The sequence below is a fragment of the Aplysia californica genome, unplaced genomic scaffold (genome assembly GCF_000002075.1).
Source record: "Aplysia californica isolate F4 #8 unplaced genomic scaffold, AplCal3.0 scaffold00440, whole genome shotgun sequence".
In the NCBI taxonomy this organism is placed as follows: domain Eukaryota; kingdom Metazoa; phylum Mollusca; class Gastropoda; order Aplysiida; family Aplysiidae; genus Aplysia; species Aplysia californica.
The window spans coordinates 350,240-369,053 of NW_004797710.1; the positions used below are offsets into that span (position 1 = coordinate 350,240).

The 18,814-nt window shown below is 41.3% G+C and overlaps 1 protein-coding gene across 1 annotated transcript in view; it reads right to left on the bottom strand.

Moving 5' to 3' along the window:
- LOC101848679 (low-density lipoprotein receptor-related protein 2) overlaps positions 1-18,814 on the bottom strand; it is a gene marked incomplete in the record, with an annotated part of 87,528 nt that overhangs the window by 6,146 nt on the left and 62,568 nt on the right. Inside the window, 20 exon segments of the mRNA XM_035971461.1 lie at positions 1-46; positions 383-606; positions 2,008-2,136; positions 3,149-3,250; positions 5,188-5,359; positions 5,895-6,026; positions 6,728-6,865; positions 7,509-7,634; positions 8,310-8,505; positions 9,005-9,180; positions 9,681-9,812; positions 10,491-10,736; positions 11,372-11,497; positions 12,089-12,322; positions 13,061-13,155; positions 14,294-14,447; positions 15,271-15,491; positions 16,469-16,642; positions 17,325-17,453; positions 17,905-18,163. The exon segment at positions 1-46 is cut by the window's left edge and continues 134 nt beyond it. Coding sequence (XP_035827354.1) covers positions 1-46; positions 383-606; positions 2,008-2,136; positions 3,149-3,250; positions 5,188-5,359; positions 5,895-6,026; positions 6,728-6,865; positions 7,509-7,634; positions 8,310-8,505; positions 9,005-9,180; positions 9,681-9,812; positions 10,491-10,736; positions 11,372-11,497; positions 12,089-12,322; positions 13,061-13,155; positions 14,294-14,447; positions 15,271-15,491; positions 16,469-16,642; positions 17,325-17,453; positions 17,905-18,163 — 3,211 coding nt within the window.

The window sequence follows — 18,814 nt, forward strand, 5'->3', positions numbered from 1 at the left end:
TACATCTGGCCCTCAAACACATCTAGTGCTACCGGGTTGTAAGCCGCTGAGGAACGAGAAAAATCATTTATAGTGAACACATTCTTTTAAAAAAAACAAAATAATAACTAGCTCTATTGGTGTATCAACGAGGAGAAGGAGGAGGAGGAGGATAACGGCACTGACCTATGATGATGAAGATGATGATGAGGAGGAGGAGGAGAAGAAGAAGAAGAAGAAGAAGAAGAAGAAGAAGAAGAAGAAGAAAAAGAAGAAGAAAAAGAAAAAGAAGAAGAGAGGTATCAGCCATAGAAACAAAGGAGATAATAAAGATATTACAACAGTTACTGTGGTGATGACAACAACTACAACGACAGTAGTTCTTAATCCAGCAGTGACCTACCCGTGGCCGTCACAACTACACGATCTGTCCCATCGGGCTTCATTGACTCGATGAGATTCTCCTTGCTGTCGCACCAGTACACACGACCTCCCATGTAGAAGTCAATGGTGATGCCACTGGGTACACCTAAGCGAGTGGACACAAGGACTGACCGGTGCTCGCCGTTCATCCAAGCACGCTCAATACGAGGCCGGGAAACGCTGGCGTCAGTCCAGTACATGTAGCTGCGGATGAAAACCATGGTGAGTAAAGAGAAGTACATTAATGGCACAATAAGCCCAGTACCGCACTTCGATAGAAAGGGGTACCATCTGATTTATCGATGAGATGAGGACAGGAAAAATAAGAGAAGTCTACCGTAGTTGTAGTGCAGTACCCGGTTTATGGTCTCTAACTTACTTTAAAAGGAAGGGGAAAGGCAAGACAGACAGACAGACAGACAGATGAACAGGAACAATCAAAGAAAAGAAAAGAAAAATGACCTACCAGAGGCTCTCACAAACCATCCGTGAAAACATGTGCTACTATTTCAAAAAGAATATCTACAAGTAAAAATTAACAGCATATTACCATATTATACGACAGAAGTACATATATATTTTAATTCAGAGGACTACTGCATTGGCACTGATCTTTCCACAATGGTCACTGAAGTTGCACCTACATTTTCACCTTGGAATTTTTGCAAATAGGGATGAAACAAACCAGCCACATTCCCTAAGGCTGATGCCAGATCATCACAGCTCCACAGAGTCGAATTCAATTCACATTTTAAAAAATGATTTTATAGATACCATGACAAATTCCCCTTTTAAAATTTCTGGATGCCTTATTTTTACCTCAGTGAGAGTGATGATGATGATGATGATGATGATGATGATGATGATGATGATGATGATGATGATGATGATGATGATGATGATGCACACACACACGCACACACACATACACACACACATACACACACATACACACACACACACTTATATATATATATATATATATATATATATATATATATTATACAGACACACACACACACGCACAAACACACACACACACACACACATACACACACACACACATACACACACAGCTCGTGCACGTTAATACTCAGAACACTTTATTGAACCCAGGAACAATGAAATCGAGAAAGTACAGAGAAATCTGAGAGAGAAAGTACAGAGAAATCTGAGAGAGAGAGAGAGAAATCTGAGAGAGAGAGAGAGAGAGAGAGAGAGAGAGAGAGAGAGAGAGAGAGAGGGAGACAGAAAGAAAGAGAGACAGACAGACAGACAGACAGAGCATGTGTGTGCAAGAGAGAGAGAGAGAGAGAGAGAGAGAGGGAGAGAGAGAGAGTGAGAGGCAGAGAGTGGAGGGGGAGGGATAAAAGGAGAGGAAAACAAAACCATAGAATCAATATTATTTATACAGAGATCTAAAGAGAAATAAACAGAGAGATATATATAGGCATACGTATAGGCAGATTTTTTGAAACACAGATAGAAATGACAACTTATACTTACAGATTCGAGTAGACATATAGATGCGAGTCGACAGACAGATACAAATAGTCAGACAGAACGACAGGTGGCGTGACGTAACATTTCGATAACCATGCTCACCCTGTGCCTGGATGTACTGCAATGGCTCTTGGGTAGCGCAGGTCTTTATAGATCAGAACCTTTTTGTAGAACCCATCAGCGTTGGCGACTGATATCGTTCGAGAATTGGAGTCTGTCCAGTAGATGTTTCTATAAGATGAAACAGCAGACAATTTTTAAATTGTGCTCCTGACACTTTTATACATTAATAAAATCAAATAGCATGACAGACAGACAGACAGACAGACAGACAGACAGACAGACAGACAGACAGACAGACAGACAGACAGACAGACAGATAAACAGACAGACAGACACACAGACACACAGACAGACAGACACACAGACACACAGACAGACAGACAGACAGACAGACAGACAGACAGACAGACAGACAGACAGACAGACAGACAGAATGATAGATAGATAACAGGAGGAGTAATACTTTCTGTTCCATCTCCCCTTCCTTCTCCTCCCTCAATATCTAAACATTCTCTTTCCATATGCTCCTCTCTTTGATCAAACAAATCAAGTTCAAGAGAGTAGAGTCCCATCAGAGATTTGAACTAGGACCCCCCTCATTCTAGCCCAACAAGAGACCCACTGATCTAAAGGCATGCCAGTGTCTCTTGCAGCATGGTTGTGTCTGTTTTCTTCTTCTTTAGAAAGCCTATTTAAGGGGTGATTAATAAGCACAACATAATCAACAACAATTGCAACTACAGCAGACAAGAAGAATAATATTACCGCCACCTACAACAACAAGAAGGTCAAATATCATTCCCCACAGTTTTTATCATAAGCAATCACCTCAACATCAACAACATCGAAAGAAAAATCAATAGATAACGCTATCGCTGCAAACAAACAAAAACAATAACAATAGCAACGATTACTACAAGAACAATGACAACGACAAAGATGATGAAGATGATGGCAACAACAATGACAATAAGCACGACAATGACAATGACATTAACAACGACCATGACATCAACAACAACAATGACAATAAAAACGAAAACGACAACAGCAACAGCAGCAGCAACAACAACAACAACAACAAAGACGAAGTAACGACAATGACAATGACAACAAAGCCAGCTAAGTCAACAACAGCAGATGGAGCATCGATAAATCCCAACACAACAAAACCCCTTACTTAGCTGCCCAGTCCACGCTAAGTCCTTCAGGGTGGTAGGAGTTGTAGATCTCCAGATCCTGGGCCACTGCCTTTTTCTTCTCGTCACGTGGGATTGAGGCTCTGAGACAAAACAATTCATTTATTATTATAACACCAGTACATATGAATTATCTTGTAAGAACCAGGTGGGAGGAGAGCAACAAAATGGGTGGATGTTGCTTGTCAAGGACTTGTGTGAAAGAAGTATCCCGGAGAGATCTATCTGTGTTTCAAAATTCTTTCAGAGGAGAAATAACACACATGAACATGGATGCTCTTTTGTACATTAATATGCATTATATTACATTTTCTTTTCTATAGCTTGTTCGCATTATTCTCTTAATTAATTTCCATTTGTCTTCTTTTCTCTTATCATATTCCCAAGTTTCTAAATAAACTGTTAGCAAATTATGATAAACTTATACAAAAAGAAGACAGAAGTTTCTGATTGTTTATGAGTAGGGGATAGGAGTGGAGTGTATATACAGGATAGAAGATTCAGCTTAGAGACGCTTTTATCAGGAGCACACTCTTACTCTTCCGTCTCTGAATTCCTCCTCCAAGGAAATAGTTTTGTCAGTACGTCACATACAAGGGAATACTGCCTTCGAACCCACAGAATTGCTCATAGTAGGGTATAATACATGAAGAGGACTTTTTTTTTAACATACAGGTGTTCTTATGCCCTTATTGACATGATTTAGGTCCATCAGGAGGCAGGCTTCGACTCTACCTGTCAGGGACAACCCAGGATGAGAGGGATACAATATCAAAGCAGAAAGACCGAGATACTAGATAAAAATTCTCTCCATTCAGGAAGCAAAGCACTAATTAGCAAAACACTAGACACTAGACAGACAATTTCAACGAAAATAAAGGTGTTGACTTGCACCATAAGAAGAAAGAAGTTGATTAAGATAATGTTGTTGCCTGTTCAATAATGTTTTTCTCAGAAAATAAATCGCGACCTTCAGTATCTTGCTCGGCGATTGGTATCACATAGATATCTGCAGTTTTCAAATGAAACAAGTGTAACAAACACAAGTGCAACACCTAATTAAACGCTCATACTACCATGGAATGACCTGTACATTATCCATACTGACCAGGGTTTCTTCAGTTTTGGTTAATCAAAATCCACATCATCACCATCACCATCATCATCACCATCATCATCATCATTGTAAGTAGCAGGGAATAAAAAAGGGTTGATACTTGTAGATTTTTCAAATTTAATACAGGTTCAACGTTTCGCCCGGTAAAGGGCTTCACCATCATAATCATCATCATCATCATCATCATCATCATCAGCAGCAGCAGCATCATCATCAGCAACATCCTCATCATCATCATCATCATCATCATCATCGTTGTTGTTGTTGTAAGTACAATAAGAAAAAAACAAAAAGTTTATGGATACTTAAGTATTTCTCAATTACTATTTTATGACACTTCAAAGATGTTTGATGTTTTGCCCTTTTGAGCTCCTCCAGGAATGTGATTTAAAAAAAAAAAAAACTACAATAATGCAATAAAATACATCTTTGCTTATATTGCATGATGCGCCATGGTGCATGCGTTCAAGAAAAAACCCATCATCATCATCATCATCATCATCATCATCATCATCATCATCATCATCATCATCATCATCATCATCACCATCATCATCATCATCATCATCAAAAGTCACTGCAAAGAGGCACCTCTACTCGTAAATGAAGAGCTCTGCCCACGTTGCCGTAGATGCAGCCATGAAAAGGAGGATGTCAAACATATGTTTGAATGCCCAGGAACAACGGCAATTCGAATGGAGTTATTTGGACAAGTGGAGGTGCCGCTAAGTATATTGACAAGGAAGCCGAAAAAAGAGCCTCGCTCTCGCTCGAAGAATTCTTCGTGGAGTCCGCCAGGCCCATTAAGGAAACCAAAAAAATCATCGTCATCATCATCACCGCCATTACCATCATCGCCTCTGACACCTCTGACAAAGACAACCCACTAAGCCCTGTGCTCACCTGTAGATCTTCCCCAGGTTAGTGTCAGTCCAGTAAACCAGACGCCTGTCCGCGTCGATGTCGATGGCAGCAGCCCTGACCCCAGAGCTGACCTCTGAACTGTAGTCCTTGGCTTTTGAACGGTACTGGCGGACCTCGTCACCCACAGTGAACAGTATCACAAACTTACGCTCTGTCGCACACAAACACAGATACACATACAGGAATGATGAGGTTGAAACTAAACAAATTAGCATTCATAGAGAGACAGAGATGAAGATAGATAGACAGACAGACAGACAGACAGACAGACAGACAGACAGACAGACAGACAGACAGACAAACAGACAGACAGACAGACAGACAGGTAGGTAGGTAAGTAGGTAAGTAGGTAGGTAGGCAGGTAGGTAGGTAAGTAGGTAGGTAGGTGGGTGGGTGAATAGATAGATAGATAGATAGGTAGGTAGGTGGGTGGGTGGGTGGATAGATAGATAGGCGGACAGACAGACAGACAGACAGGCAGATAGACAAACAAACAGACAGATAGATAGATAATTTAACATTAATAACATATTTTTGTCGACTATTGAGCGACAAGATGGCTTATTACAGGTACCCGAACCCTAAAACATATATTTTGGTGGTCATGTACCTTATTAACAACCTTGCACCATGTTATCATGAAAACTAAATGATTGATCTCTGTGGTTGCGTGAAACCAGGCTCACCTTCAGACTTGCACTCTGTCCCTCTGTTTTGTGGATCGGTGAAGCCGGGGTGACACTGGCACTTGAACGAACCCTTAACGTTGACACAGCTTTGCGGGCAGAAATTTCCCCAGTTGGCACATTCATCCACATCTGTTCAGAAAAAGGAAAGGGAGAATGGTCTGGTCCATGAGTTGTGTTTATACTGCATCAGCACAACAACAGCAGCCACATTTTGTCAATGACAATGACAATGATGACAATTACAATTTTTATTCATCTCTCTGGGAGAAATTTGTCTTGGTCATTAACAATGGCAGTAGACGTTACAAATGCTAGGTACACTTACGCATATGCACAACAAGTGCAGAAAAGCATTATAATAATGGCAATAAGGAAAAGAGGAAGAATGTAGAGATGGCGTAATAGTAAGTGCCAGCCACTGAGGGGAGAGGAGAAAACAATTACAGTCTTTACATATATATAAATACATAGCATAAGATCACATTTTGGCATCTTAACCACACACACACGCGCGAGTGCACACACATATAAACTTACACACACTTATACTCACAAACACAAACATGCATACACACACATAGACACATGAGGACACAAACACATATACACTGAGGAATTGTTGTACTTTTATCTGTAGTATAATAGGTAGATTCTTTGGCATTGCGCTCAGAAGAAATGAGTTAAATTTTCTTGATTTTGAAATAGTATAATAATTTTATTCTAATCAGAAAAATTGATTTATTAGAATCTAGCTGTATGCACACAGCCGAGTACATTTTTAATTGATACTCCGGTGCGTTTTTTAATTGATGAAGAAGTTGTTCAGTGACCTTGACACTGTGTCCTCCTCTGGTCATCAACACGGAACCCCTGACGACAACTGCAGTAGAAGCTGTCTGGGCTGAGCTGTGTACAGTTGTGCTCACAACCTCCGTTGTCATCCTCGCAACTCACACCTGTGCCTTTGTCTGAAAAAACGTTTAAAAAAGCTGAATACATGATGTACCCACAGGGGAAGAACAGTGAAAAGGGAGAATGCCTATGAATATTGCATTAAGCCAAAGATCGTAAATGCACAAAAGATTTTGTACTTCGATTTATTTTACCTTCTTAAGGAACCTATAAAATTGGACTGATCGTTGAGCAAAATAAATACACATATAACTGGAAATTTCTCTAATTCCGTTGTTTAGGCTGATTTTAATAAAAAATAATGTCAAATTCAGCAAAGGCCTCATAGAAAGAAATGTTGGCATTCTTTGATTAAGTATTTGCTATAATTAATCAATGTTTAATTATTATTCAATGAATGCAACATGCTGTACATCTAACCCAGTTATTTCCTGTTTTAAAAGCAACCGAATTTACACAAAGAAAACATCAAATTGTGATTAAAAGATATTTTGGGTCAATATGAAACAATTTTTCTGTACATTTCCTTGTGGAGGCTTCGTATAAGATTACAACCAAGGGGCTTCCTAGTTTTATAAAGCCTCAAAAAGGTTACTAACCCCCCCCCCCCCCCCCCCCGCGCGCCCCGCTCCTCTTGATGATGACGGCATTCTGAGTAAAGCTAAATAAAGCCTCCAGGCCAGGTTTGCTTGTACTTACGACAGCCTGCCTCGTCTGATAGGTCCGAACAGTCTGGGGCGTTGTCGCACACTTTCTTCCCGTTAATGCATTGGCCGTTGGAACACTTGTACTGATCGGTGCTGCACTCCTCGTCAGTTCGGTCACCTGGTGATTGAAACCAAGTCCACAACAAAATTATACCTTTGCCTGCATTAACACTGTGTCGTGTGGTTTTAACCAAGAAATATGACATGTTTGAAATACTAAATGGATGCTTAATCAAAATGAGAATCGGAAGCCGCTAAACCAACAGAAAGAGAATTATGAAAAGATCAACGAGTAAAATATATTCAATAAGAAAATTCTCTATTATACAGAGATAAACAAAAGTCACAGAAAAAAACACACAGGTTCTCATGTCAGTTCCTTGGTGTTCTTCAGTATTTCTATCCCACAGAGGATGAGTACGATCTCCTAAGCACACTGTGCGAGGTTCATCTGTACCTTTATATATTATAAAGCAGCACTAAGCAGAGAAAAAAAGGACAGTTCTTGTCTTTACCTCTGGAAGGACTCTTGTGCAAAGGCGTTTGAAATTTATTTAGCTTTTGAGCGATTATATCCCCCCCCCCCTTCTCTCCTGTTCCTTTCTTTCCACCCCCTTTGGTTTTCCTGCTGATAAATAAACCCTGCTTTATAAACGAATTGAGTCACTAGTCAAATCTGAGGAAAACAAGACTTGGTCAACCTTTTTACTTTCCATTTTTATCCAAGCAAAACGACTGACAAAATTTGAACTTATTGAAACAAACAAACAAAATATTGAGATAAATTTCTCACATCCTTCCTCGTCGGTGCCGTCCCAGCAATTGTTCACACCGTCACACACACGCCATGCAGGGATGCACCGAAAGTTGTCACACAGAAAGCGGTCACCCTGTGTGCAGTCCACTTGTTTGCATACCGCAGGAGACTCGTCACTTCCGTCCCCGCAGTCGTCAGCCCCATCACAGCGCCAGCTTTGAGGCACACACATCTGAGGGTTCGATAAGTCTCCCAATTATAGACTAATTTTCACCAGTATAAATGAAGGTTTTTGAGAAATGAAACTCTTAGTTCTACTTATAATTCTATAGTTTAAAACTGCACATAGCAGTATGTGCAAATGTCTTGGGGGCCCGGGGGGAGTGGGGGGGGTATAGTTTGACATTTCACATTTAAATGCAAAGCATTTTAGATAAGTTGATGGAGCATGCCTGGACCAGATGGACGGAAAGTTCGGAAAAAACGAACAACAAAAATTAACAAAAGAGCCAAATTCATTCCCCCCTTTCCCACGAAAAAAACAAACAGATGTATAACAAATGAATAAACAGTCAATAAAAGATACAATAAATGTCAAAATCAAACCCAAGCAAGAAAAAAAAACTAATAAAACAGAACAGAAGAGAATTTAGCATATTACACTAAAACAAAATATCCAAACATAATAAAATTAAGCATAAATCAGCAGCACATGTAGATTTGTGACGTACGGTGTTCTGACACTCAAACACGCTGCTGGGGCAGTGGTGGTGACCATGGTAGGTGCCAGTACAGTTGTACTCATCACTCAGGTCCAGGCAATCTCGGTGGCCATCGCACATGTTCTCCTGGTGCGTGCAGTGACCGCTGGCACACGTGAACTGATCAGGCGTGCATTTGTGGTAATCTTTAAAAAAAAAGAGAAAGAAAAAAAAGCGTTAATCAAAACGTGGTAAGAGAAAAGCATTTCACAACCCACTACTGGAACCATGCACAGTGTTGTATCCCATACTGATTCCAAAATTTGCAAGAATAATATCACGTTTCACACAGAAAACAAAATCTGTTGAGTTCTGTGCCAGTGACATTAATACCGCCACTTAAGTAGTCATAATTTGTTTTAAAAGAAAGTAACACCTTGTTCATATGTGTATGCTTTTCAGTAATCTAGACTGAAAAACCCCAGAAAAAAGCACCAGGCTTTCGTAAAAGATATTTGGGGAATAGCAAAGACAATGGTGATACTCCAACACGATATCCCTTAATTTAAGAAATATATAATATTCTGTGTGGGTAGCAGTATTGCTAGGATGCCAATCAGACTCGGAAGTAGAACAATAATAGGCCTACTATTTCAAAACTTTACAAGTTAATGCCTTAGTGGCATACACGAACCACTCTACTCACCACTACACAGAGCGTGTGACTCATCAGAGGAGTCACCACAGTCGTCGTCATGGTCACACTTGAAGCGTCCTTGGATACACTTGTTGTTGGCGCAACGGAACTCTGATTCAGAACACTTCCGATAGCTGTCCTCTGGTGATACAAAATGTGAATTGTTTTGAGACAGCAAGTAACTAAAAGATTAATTTTCAAAATCCTCAGTGGCAATTCATTAGCTTTGTGTACGTATCAAACAGCACGCTAGAATGATTGTAACTCAAAACTCTGAATTAAAGATCAAAGTAGAAAACTTTAGGTCACCACCACCAATAAAGGCTTTTCCCTGTATGTGTAGAAGCACAAAAAATGGCTGAAACACCCCCCCCCCTCCCACCCCCACCCCCCTTCCTGCCTTCCCCTTTCGTGGGTTGTGTGTGTGTATTCCATTCTTCTATGGTGCGCTGCTGGCTCATTTGACACCATGTCAGTGCTGTGGTGCAGACGGCTCCTATTTAAATCTCTGATGGGGCGTTATTGAACATTGGTCGCACGTGGAGTTTTTGAAGTTCTAAGGCTTGCCACTCACTAGGCTAGGTCCCATCGGAGATGGATATTAAGTCCAGAAGTCCTGCCTCTTAAATAATGTCAGTGTTGAAATGGTTGTTAAACGTATATCTCAAACACCTTTTTCTTCTACTCTAACTCTAAGCGTTACGTCAAATGCTCTTCCTTCGGTATGTGCTATTTGTATTACGTAGTGTGTTTAACTCATAAAGAAAAAGTAAAATCTTCCAGCGATATCCTCAAACCATTTGTCTAAACACTACTTACGACATTTTGTGACCTCCTCATCCGAATTATCCCCACAATCGTCATCAAAGTCACACATCCATCGTTTTGGGATGCAGCGTCGGTTCTGGCACCGGAAGTCTCCAGTGGAGTGACAGACTGGGCAGTTTTCCTCCTTCTCATCTGAGTTGTCCCTACAGTCGTCCTCTCCGTCACATCGTGCCCAATTGGGGACACAGCGGTAGTTGGTCTCACAACGCCACCAGCCCACCTCACATTCTCGTTGCTCTGAAAGGACCATTGGAACGGTACGGTTAATATTATTTGACTCTTTTATCTTTATCTTAGCTATGAAAAGCATAATTTCTTTTTCTGCGAAGGATCTTTTAAAAAGTCGATGGTGTTTTGTGGGTGGGATGGGTGATGATGTGATCGTGTGTGTGTGTGGGGGGGGGGGGGGGGAGTCGAAGAAAATAATATAAATAATTTCTCGTTAACAAAGAAAACGCATGAATACACACATTGTATACAATAAGTGTGTGGGTGGGAGGGTGGTGGGTGCTCTGGGGTGGTGTGCCTCTTTTTTCCTTTCAAACATTTTTCATCCTTATCTTTCCTCCTTCTTTTTTGTGTTTGTTAGTCTCTTGGAACATCTCTAATCTTCGGTACTTATATTACCTTATTGTGTTGTAAGAGCCGTCAAACTCTTACTGAAACTAGCTATTCAGTGTGAATGAAGGCTAAACGTATACTTGTATGTTTGTTTGAGTGTGTGGTTGTGTGAAGTGTGGGTTCAAAAGAAGAAGAACAGACAGACAGACAGACAGACAGACAGACAGACAGACAGACAGACAGACAGACAGACAGACAGACAGACAGGGTAGTGTAAAGACTAACAGACCAAAAGTCCTAGAAGCACTTACCACAGTTAAACTCCGGTTTTTCATCTGAGTTGTCTCCACAGTCGTTGTCAAAGTCACACTTCCAGTTGGCCTGGATGCAATTACCGTTGTCGCACTGGAACTGATTGGCTGGGCACGTCACGTTGCCTGAAGAGTGGCATTTTATTTTTATGGTTAGGGATGGGGGAAATGATTAATTGAATAGGGAGAAAGGGACGACAACAGCAAAGATTAAGCAATGAATAAAACACATTGTTACAGCTCTTGTTCAAGTGCATATGCCAAAGCTATTTATCTACAAAAAAATATGTAGATTGGAAATTTGGAAAAGTCGCCAGACTATAGGGTTCCTAAACCTGAACAAGTTCATTAGGCTCAATAAATGGCTTAGTTAACTCTCTTTATTGCGTGGACGATAATACAGGAACAAGTGCATTCTGTTCATAAACACAGTAGTCTTTTATGCTTTCTATTCTTTATCTAAAAGCCCATGAAACGTGCATTAGAGGTTATTACCAAGAACCCAGTGTACCAGCTGCTGTTGACAAGCAAATTATAGGCAATGACTGGGTTCACCTTTGGTTGGGATTTTTTAAAATATTTTTTTTTTTAATGGGGAAATGGAGGTGGAAGGGGGGGAGGTTACATGACTTTTGTGGAAAAACTCCCAATAAATTAAAATCGAGGCCAAAATATACAAAGGATCAGTGTCTCATATGAGCTTTGAGTAGCACCTACCACACTCCCTCTCATCACTGCGGTCCCCGCAGTCATCATCGCCGTCACAGGCCCAGGAGCGGGGCAGGCACTTGCCGTTGTCACAGCGGAGCTGCCACGGCTCACAGCTGTGCTTCTGACAACCCTCCTCGTCACTTCCATCCCCGCAGTCGTCACGCAGGTCACACACCTGGTAGCTGAACGTGCAGTTCTTGTTCTTGCACTGGAACTGGCCCGGTGGGCAGTAGTTGACCGCTGTGGGTTTAGAGGGAACATGAAGCTGTTTACAATTTTGTGTGTGTTTTGTGCATGTTTGTGTGTGTTTGTGTGTGTGTGTGTGTGTGTGTGTGTGTGTGTGTGTGTGTGTGTGCGTGCATGTGTGTGAAGGGAGGGGGCATGGTTTAATTTGAAGCTTTATAATTACTTCACTTACAGGCTAATTAGCTGGGAAACTTGTTTCTTACCCCTTTAGGACAGTTCCTTGGTTGCCATAAATCTATCAATCAATCTTTTAGTCAGTAATTAAACAAGCATCGAAACTATCACATAATCATCAATTCATCACTCAGCCGATCAATCTATCCATTACTACGCCAATCAACAACCAACCAATGTGACTACATACCTAACACACCACTAGTCAACCAAGCACCACCCCCTCCCCCCCTCCCCATTTATTTAATCAACCAACCATCATTCGATCAGCTCACTGAGGGTAGGTAAAGCTCGAAGTCAGGCTGTTTTGGAGCACTTTCAAAAAGAAACAAACCTCCCTTATTCCTATAGGTCTACATTTTTCAATTTTGTTTTCTTTATTTGAACTTTCAAAAGTCATGCAACAACATGCGTTATATGAAATATGCAAATTCAAGTTTATGATTTATGTACGATGATTCAAAATGAGCAACAACGTTGCTTTTGTTCGGCTGCTGATTGGACATACTATGTGTACTCTACGTCCTCAAAGAGTTAACTGTCTTTAGTGTGACTCACGGCAATCAGGAGGCTCGTCAGAACCATCCCTGCAGTCTTTCTCTCCATCACATTTCCACACACGAGGGATGCAGCGATCGTCCGTAGGGCCACATCTGTATACATATAAGGGTGTGTCAAGGAATGGGTTACGTCATGGCCTTAGAACTAAGTGAGTAGGTGGTGGGTGCTCTGGTGTAGTTTGCTCCTTCCTTTCCTATCAAATATCTGTCATCCTTACCTCTCCTCCTCCTTCTTTGTATAACACTCCCTAGTAAAACCTCTAATCGTTGGCACTTATATGACTTAATTGTGATGCAAGTGCCATGAAACTCTTAATGAAAACAAAACTTAGAACTAAGGAATTCTATCCCTCACTAAACTTCCAGACTATTTGGCACACTCTTAGATCTCAATGAGGACAGGGAAGCTGAGATGGCATGAACATATTACTCAACTAAATGTCTTGTAAAGATTATTCAATGAGAAACTGTGTAAGGACAGAGAAAATGGAGAAGACAAGGGAAACTATGAGTTGACAACATCTCTGAGTTAACAGGAACACCTTTTACAGAGACCGGAGGGGGGGGGGGGGACTGCACGTATATTATATACTTCGTACTCGAAAATCGTAAATTAATCAACTCACTTGACAACAGGATGAAGTTTCGACCCCAACACTTTTTGGCTTACCATTTTTTAAATCAGTAATTATACTAATTGAAAGTACTTTCCCCTCTTTATACTCAACAAAATAATAGCTTCAAATAAACATTCTTTGCCCGTTGAAGGTTGGGAAAAAGCCAGTCCATCACGTTCATCTATTATGTCGGCACACAGCTCTCAGCATAAATTGTCGTGATTCTGTGGAAGACTCGTCCTCCATTTCAAGATTCTCCCTCATAGAGGATCTCTTTCAACTTTCCCAGCATAAAATTCCCTAATTTATATGAGTGTTCTTCTCTATACTTTAGAGTTCGTTTAAACCGAACACATTTAATCCGAAAAAGTGGTAAACCACAAAAAATTATAATCCCCAGATTAGTTTCTCCTATTTGAGCAACCTCTCTAAACCGAAAACCCGGCTAAATTGAACAAAATCCAGCAGCCCCGCAGATTTCAATTTAATTAAAGCAGACTCCACTGTAATTCAAACTGCTCTTTTAAGATTATGATTCTCAGCTAAAAATTCAAACAAAACCACATCTATCGTGCTGAGTGCTGATGAGCTCTATCAGGAACAATTCGTGTCACCTGTACTGGTTGCTGGAACATTTGGCCTGACATGTCTGATCATCCGGCATCAGGATGAAGTGGTCTGGACAGGCACAGGTGTAGATGGAGCCGCCAGGAGCTATGAGACACAGGTGGGAGCAGCCCCCGTTGTTCTCGCCGCACGGGCTGGGACCTGGGGAGGGACAAGTGGGAAGTTGAAAGGATGGCACTCCACCAGACTGCTGGGATTCAGCAACTTCCATATATACACCTTTTTATTTATTTATTTTTAAAAATTCTTTATTAAGTTAATTTATTAATTTATTTATTAATTTATTATTTATTTGTTTATTTATTCATTCATTTATTTATTTATTTGTCTATTTATGTATTTATTTGTTTATTTATTTATTTATTTGCTGCAGGGTTTTTTACAACTACATTGACTCCACCTGCCCCCTCGTACGCAAGGAACATTTCTACACACCACGCAGCAGTAGGTATGTAAATGATTCAATTTTAGACCAATTGTCTCTCTTCACCTTCTGGGGAAGTCTAGCTTTGCTGTCGTGCGATTAGTCAAAACTTTACGAGCGAGTGTGCTTGGGCCTAACGTGAGCAACAATTTGCAGCAACTTCATCAAACGTACTAGAATGTCCACACGCACATTTGTATAGGGTAAGCACAAATATGCGCTCAGGCATACACATATACAAACATACACAAGCAAACATGTTTATATACACACATACCCCCTCCCCCCTCCCCCCACACACACATAATGACGTATTATAAATTATCATAAATGCACGTTCGGCAGTACACACACACACACACACACACACACACACACACACACACACACACACACACACACACACACACACACACAGATAGAGAGAGAGAGAGAGAGAGAGAGAGAGAGAGAGAGAGAGAGAGAGAGAGAGACACACACACACAAACAAACAAACACATATCCATAAACTAATCCACACTCATACATAGATCCACCCACCTGGCTTCTGCTTGAGCGGGTGGAAGACGTGCACGTCCATAGGCCTGTGAGTGACGTTCCACAAGATCTCATGGTTCTCCCCTGTGTATTTATTGGCTCGCTCAATGCTCAGATGGTTCCAGTCGGTCCAGTACATGTAGTCCTCAAACAGCGAGATAGAGAACGGGTGGGGCACGCCCTCTAACACGATGTGGCGGTGACTGCCGTCCAGATCGGCGTACCTGCAGATTGAAAACGGCAAGTCGCGTGAATGGTAGTGTTGAGATGCCAAAGTGTAGCCACGTTGCATGTCCACACCCTTTGAGAAAAACAACCACACACTGCATGAAGCTGAATAAGACTTCTAAGGTAGTTGGCAGGTGCTCTGGTGTGGTTTGCTATTTCTTTCCTATTGAACATGTATTGTCCTTATCCATCCTCCTTTTGTTCGTATGTTACTATCTCGTAATACCTCTGGTCTTCGGCCCTTATATGACCTAACAGTGTTGCGAGGGACGTAAAAACACTCTTATTAAAACAATTAATACTGATATACCACTGAATGAGTTCTGAAGCTTTTACAGTATAACATATCGGAATGAAAACGATTCTCCAACACTTTATGAGTCTAGGGGTGGCTCAAGCATTTTTATGCCTACCAAATTCAGTCCTACCTCGAATTGTATTAAACCGTAGGCTTACCCGGTAGAAGTTTTTATTTAAAGTCTCTCCATCAGACTCCTGACGTGACTGGGCCACAACTTAGTTGTCAAGTCAGTGTCACAATCTCGGGAGGATATAATAAGTATAGTAATGCTGTGTTTCCCACACGGTCATCATTCACATAGTTCTCGCTCTCTCTCTCTCTCTCTCTCTCTCTCTCTCTCTCTCTCTCTCTCTCTCTCTTCCACAAGGAACAAGGTCTCAACAACGTGTCAAGTAAATTTATCGTTTGGTGTACTTGGAAAGTAACATGTTATCCATTACTGTTTTTGACATCAGTGGTAGCCTAAATAACAACTTCAATGTCATGTGATGAATTGGATTATATTATTATATGTATAACCATTTGTTATCCATCCATCCATCCATCCATCCATCCATCCATCCATCCATCCATCCATCCATTCATCCATTAATCCATCCATCCATCCATCCATCCATCCATCCATCTACCCACCCATCCATCTGTCCATCTATCTATCCAACAATGACTTACTCAATAATATCGAGATGGGCGTCTGCCCACCACAAGCGGTTCGTCTCAAAGTCCAAGGTGAGAGCGTTGGGCCAGCCTAGCTTGTCTGTGATGAAGGACGTGGAGAGGTTCTGGCCGTTCATGCCCATACGTCCAATGTAAGGAGGGTTGCCCCAGTCTGACCAGTACATGAAGCTGGAATACATCGGAGCGACCGGTATTTGTGAGATGGAATACTGTATTAATATTAGCGATGAGAGAGAGAGAGAGAGAGAGTGAGAGAGAGAGAGAGAGAGAGAGAGAGAGAGAGAGAGAGAGAGAGTGGGGGAGAGAGCGGGGAGACAGAGAGAGAGGGGGGGGAGGAAGAGAAAAAAGAGAAAGGGGGGAGGAAGGGAGAGACACAAAGAGAGGGGTGAGGGATGGAGAAGAGAGGGAGAGAGAGGAAAGAAATTGAAAAGAAAGAGAGAGAGGGGGGGTAATGAGAGAGAGGGAGAGAGAGAGAGAAGGAGAGAGAGGAGAAGAAGGAGAGAGAGAGAGAGAGAGAGAGAGAGAGGGAGAGAGAGAGAGAGAGAGAAAGCATATTTTATGTCAAATCAACCACAATTTTCATCATTAAGTGGAGGGCTTCTTCAACCCTCCCATAAGGATAGATACAGGATAAAACAGACCGCAGACCACCTTACGTAGGGGAATGAAACTGCCGATGGACAGACATGGGAGTCACGTACCCGGCAGAAGATATTCGGAGACGTCTCGGGCGTGCTCCCAGGTACTATTCAGAGACCCCCTAGATTTTTGGGGTTGGTCTAGAGGAACAATGCAATTTGATTGGTTTATCTCCGTGGGAGATGTCTCAAAATAGATACTGCGCACGTACCCATTGAATGGATTCACAGCAATGGCTCTGGGCCTCCGGATGCCTTCTTTGAGCAAGGTCAGCTGATTCGTGCCATTCATCTCGGCCACGCTGATCACTGACCGCCGACCATCTACCCAGTACAGCTTTCTGTGGACGATGATAGAGAAAGATACAACGTTAACACATACAGACTGGAATTCGTCATTATTAGTTGACCTTTACCAGAACAGTTGTCTCCGTTTCCCAGTACTGCCGAGCAATTATTGTTGTTGTTGGTCTTTTTCTTATTACTATTATTAATTATCATTATATTAATATTATCATTATCATTATCATTATTATTATTATTATTATTATTATTATTATTACTATTATTATCATTGTCATCAACATCATTATTATTATTTACTGAATCCGTATCATTATCATTATTATTTTTATTTCATTATTATAATAACAGAATTAAAACAATTATTGTACCATTGTCATAATCATTACCATCATCATCATCATCACAACCATCATCATCATCATCATTTCTATTATTATTATACTACTCTCACAGCATGAGGAGCCTGCCCTTTGCCCACCCACCCACCTTGCAATCCAGTCGACGGAGAGACCCTCCACGCTGGGCACGTTGTTCTTGCTGACCACCTTCTGGCGCGTCCCGTTGAGGAAGATGCTGTAGATGCGGTGTTTCTTCACATCCGTGAAGTAGATCGTATCCTGGGCGATGTCGAAGTCAAGGGAGACAATGTTCTCAAATCCCTGGGCGATGCGCCTGTGGTTGTCTCCCTCGGTGGAGATTTCTCGTAGGTAGTACCGGTTGGTGAAGATAAGCCATGGGGTGATTTCTGTAATTGTAATTAGTTACTGTTTTACGCCTCTGACAATGTAATTTAGATCATGTAGAGGCCCTCATGCTACGAGCCTTCCTTTGAGGGTTGACACTCTTTTTTTCTTACATATGAAGAAACAGTTGAACAAGCAGACGCATATACATGCATGCATACATATATACATACATATACAAACATACATACACACACACACATTCACAAACACACACAGACAGACAGACAAATAGACAGACAGACATACATGCAAACACACATACAAACATACATACATACACACACACACACACATAAACACATACACACACAGACACATACACACACACACATACACACATACACACATACACACACACATACACACACACATACACACATACACACATACACACACACACATACACACATACACACATACATACATACACACATACATACACACACAGACAAACAGACAGACATGCATGCATGCATGCATGCATGCATACATGCATGCAGACAGACAGACAGACAGACAGACAGACAGACAGACATACATACATACATACATACATACATACATACATACATACAGACAGACGAACACTAGTGAGTGAGTTTTCTCACATACTATTATACATTCGCGTCACACACACACACACACACACA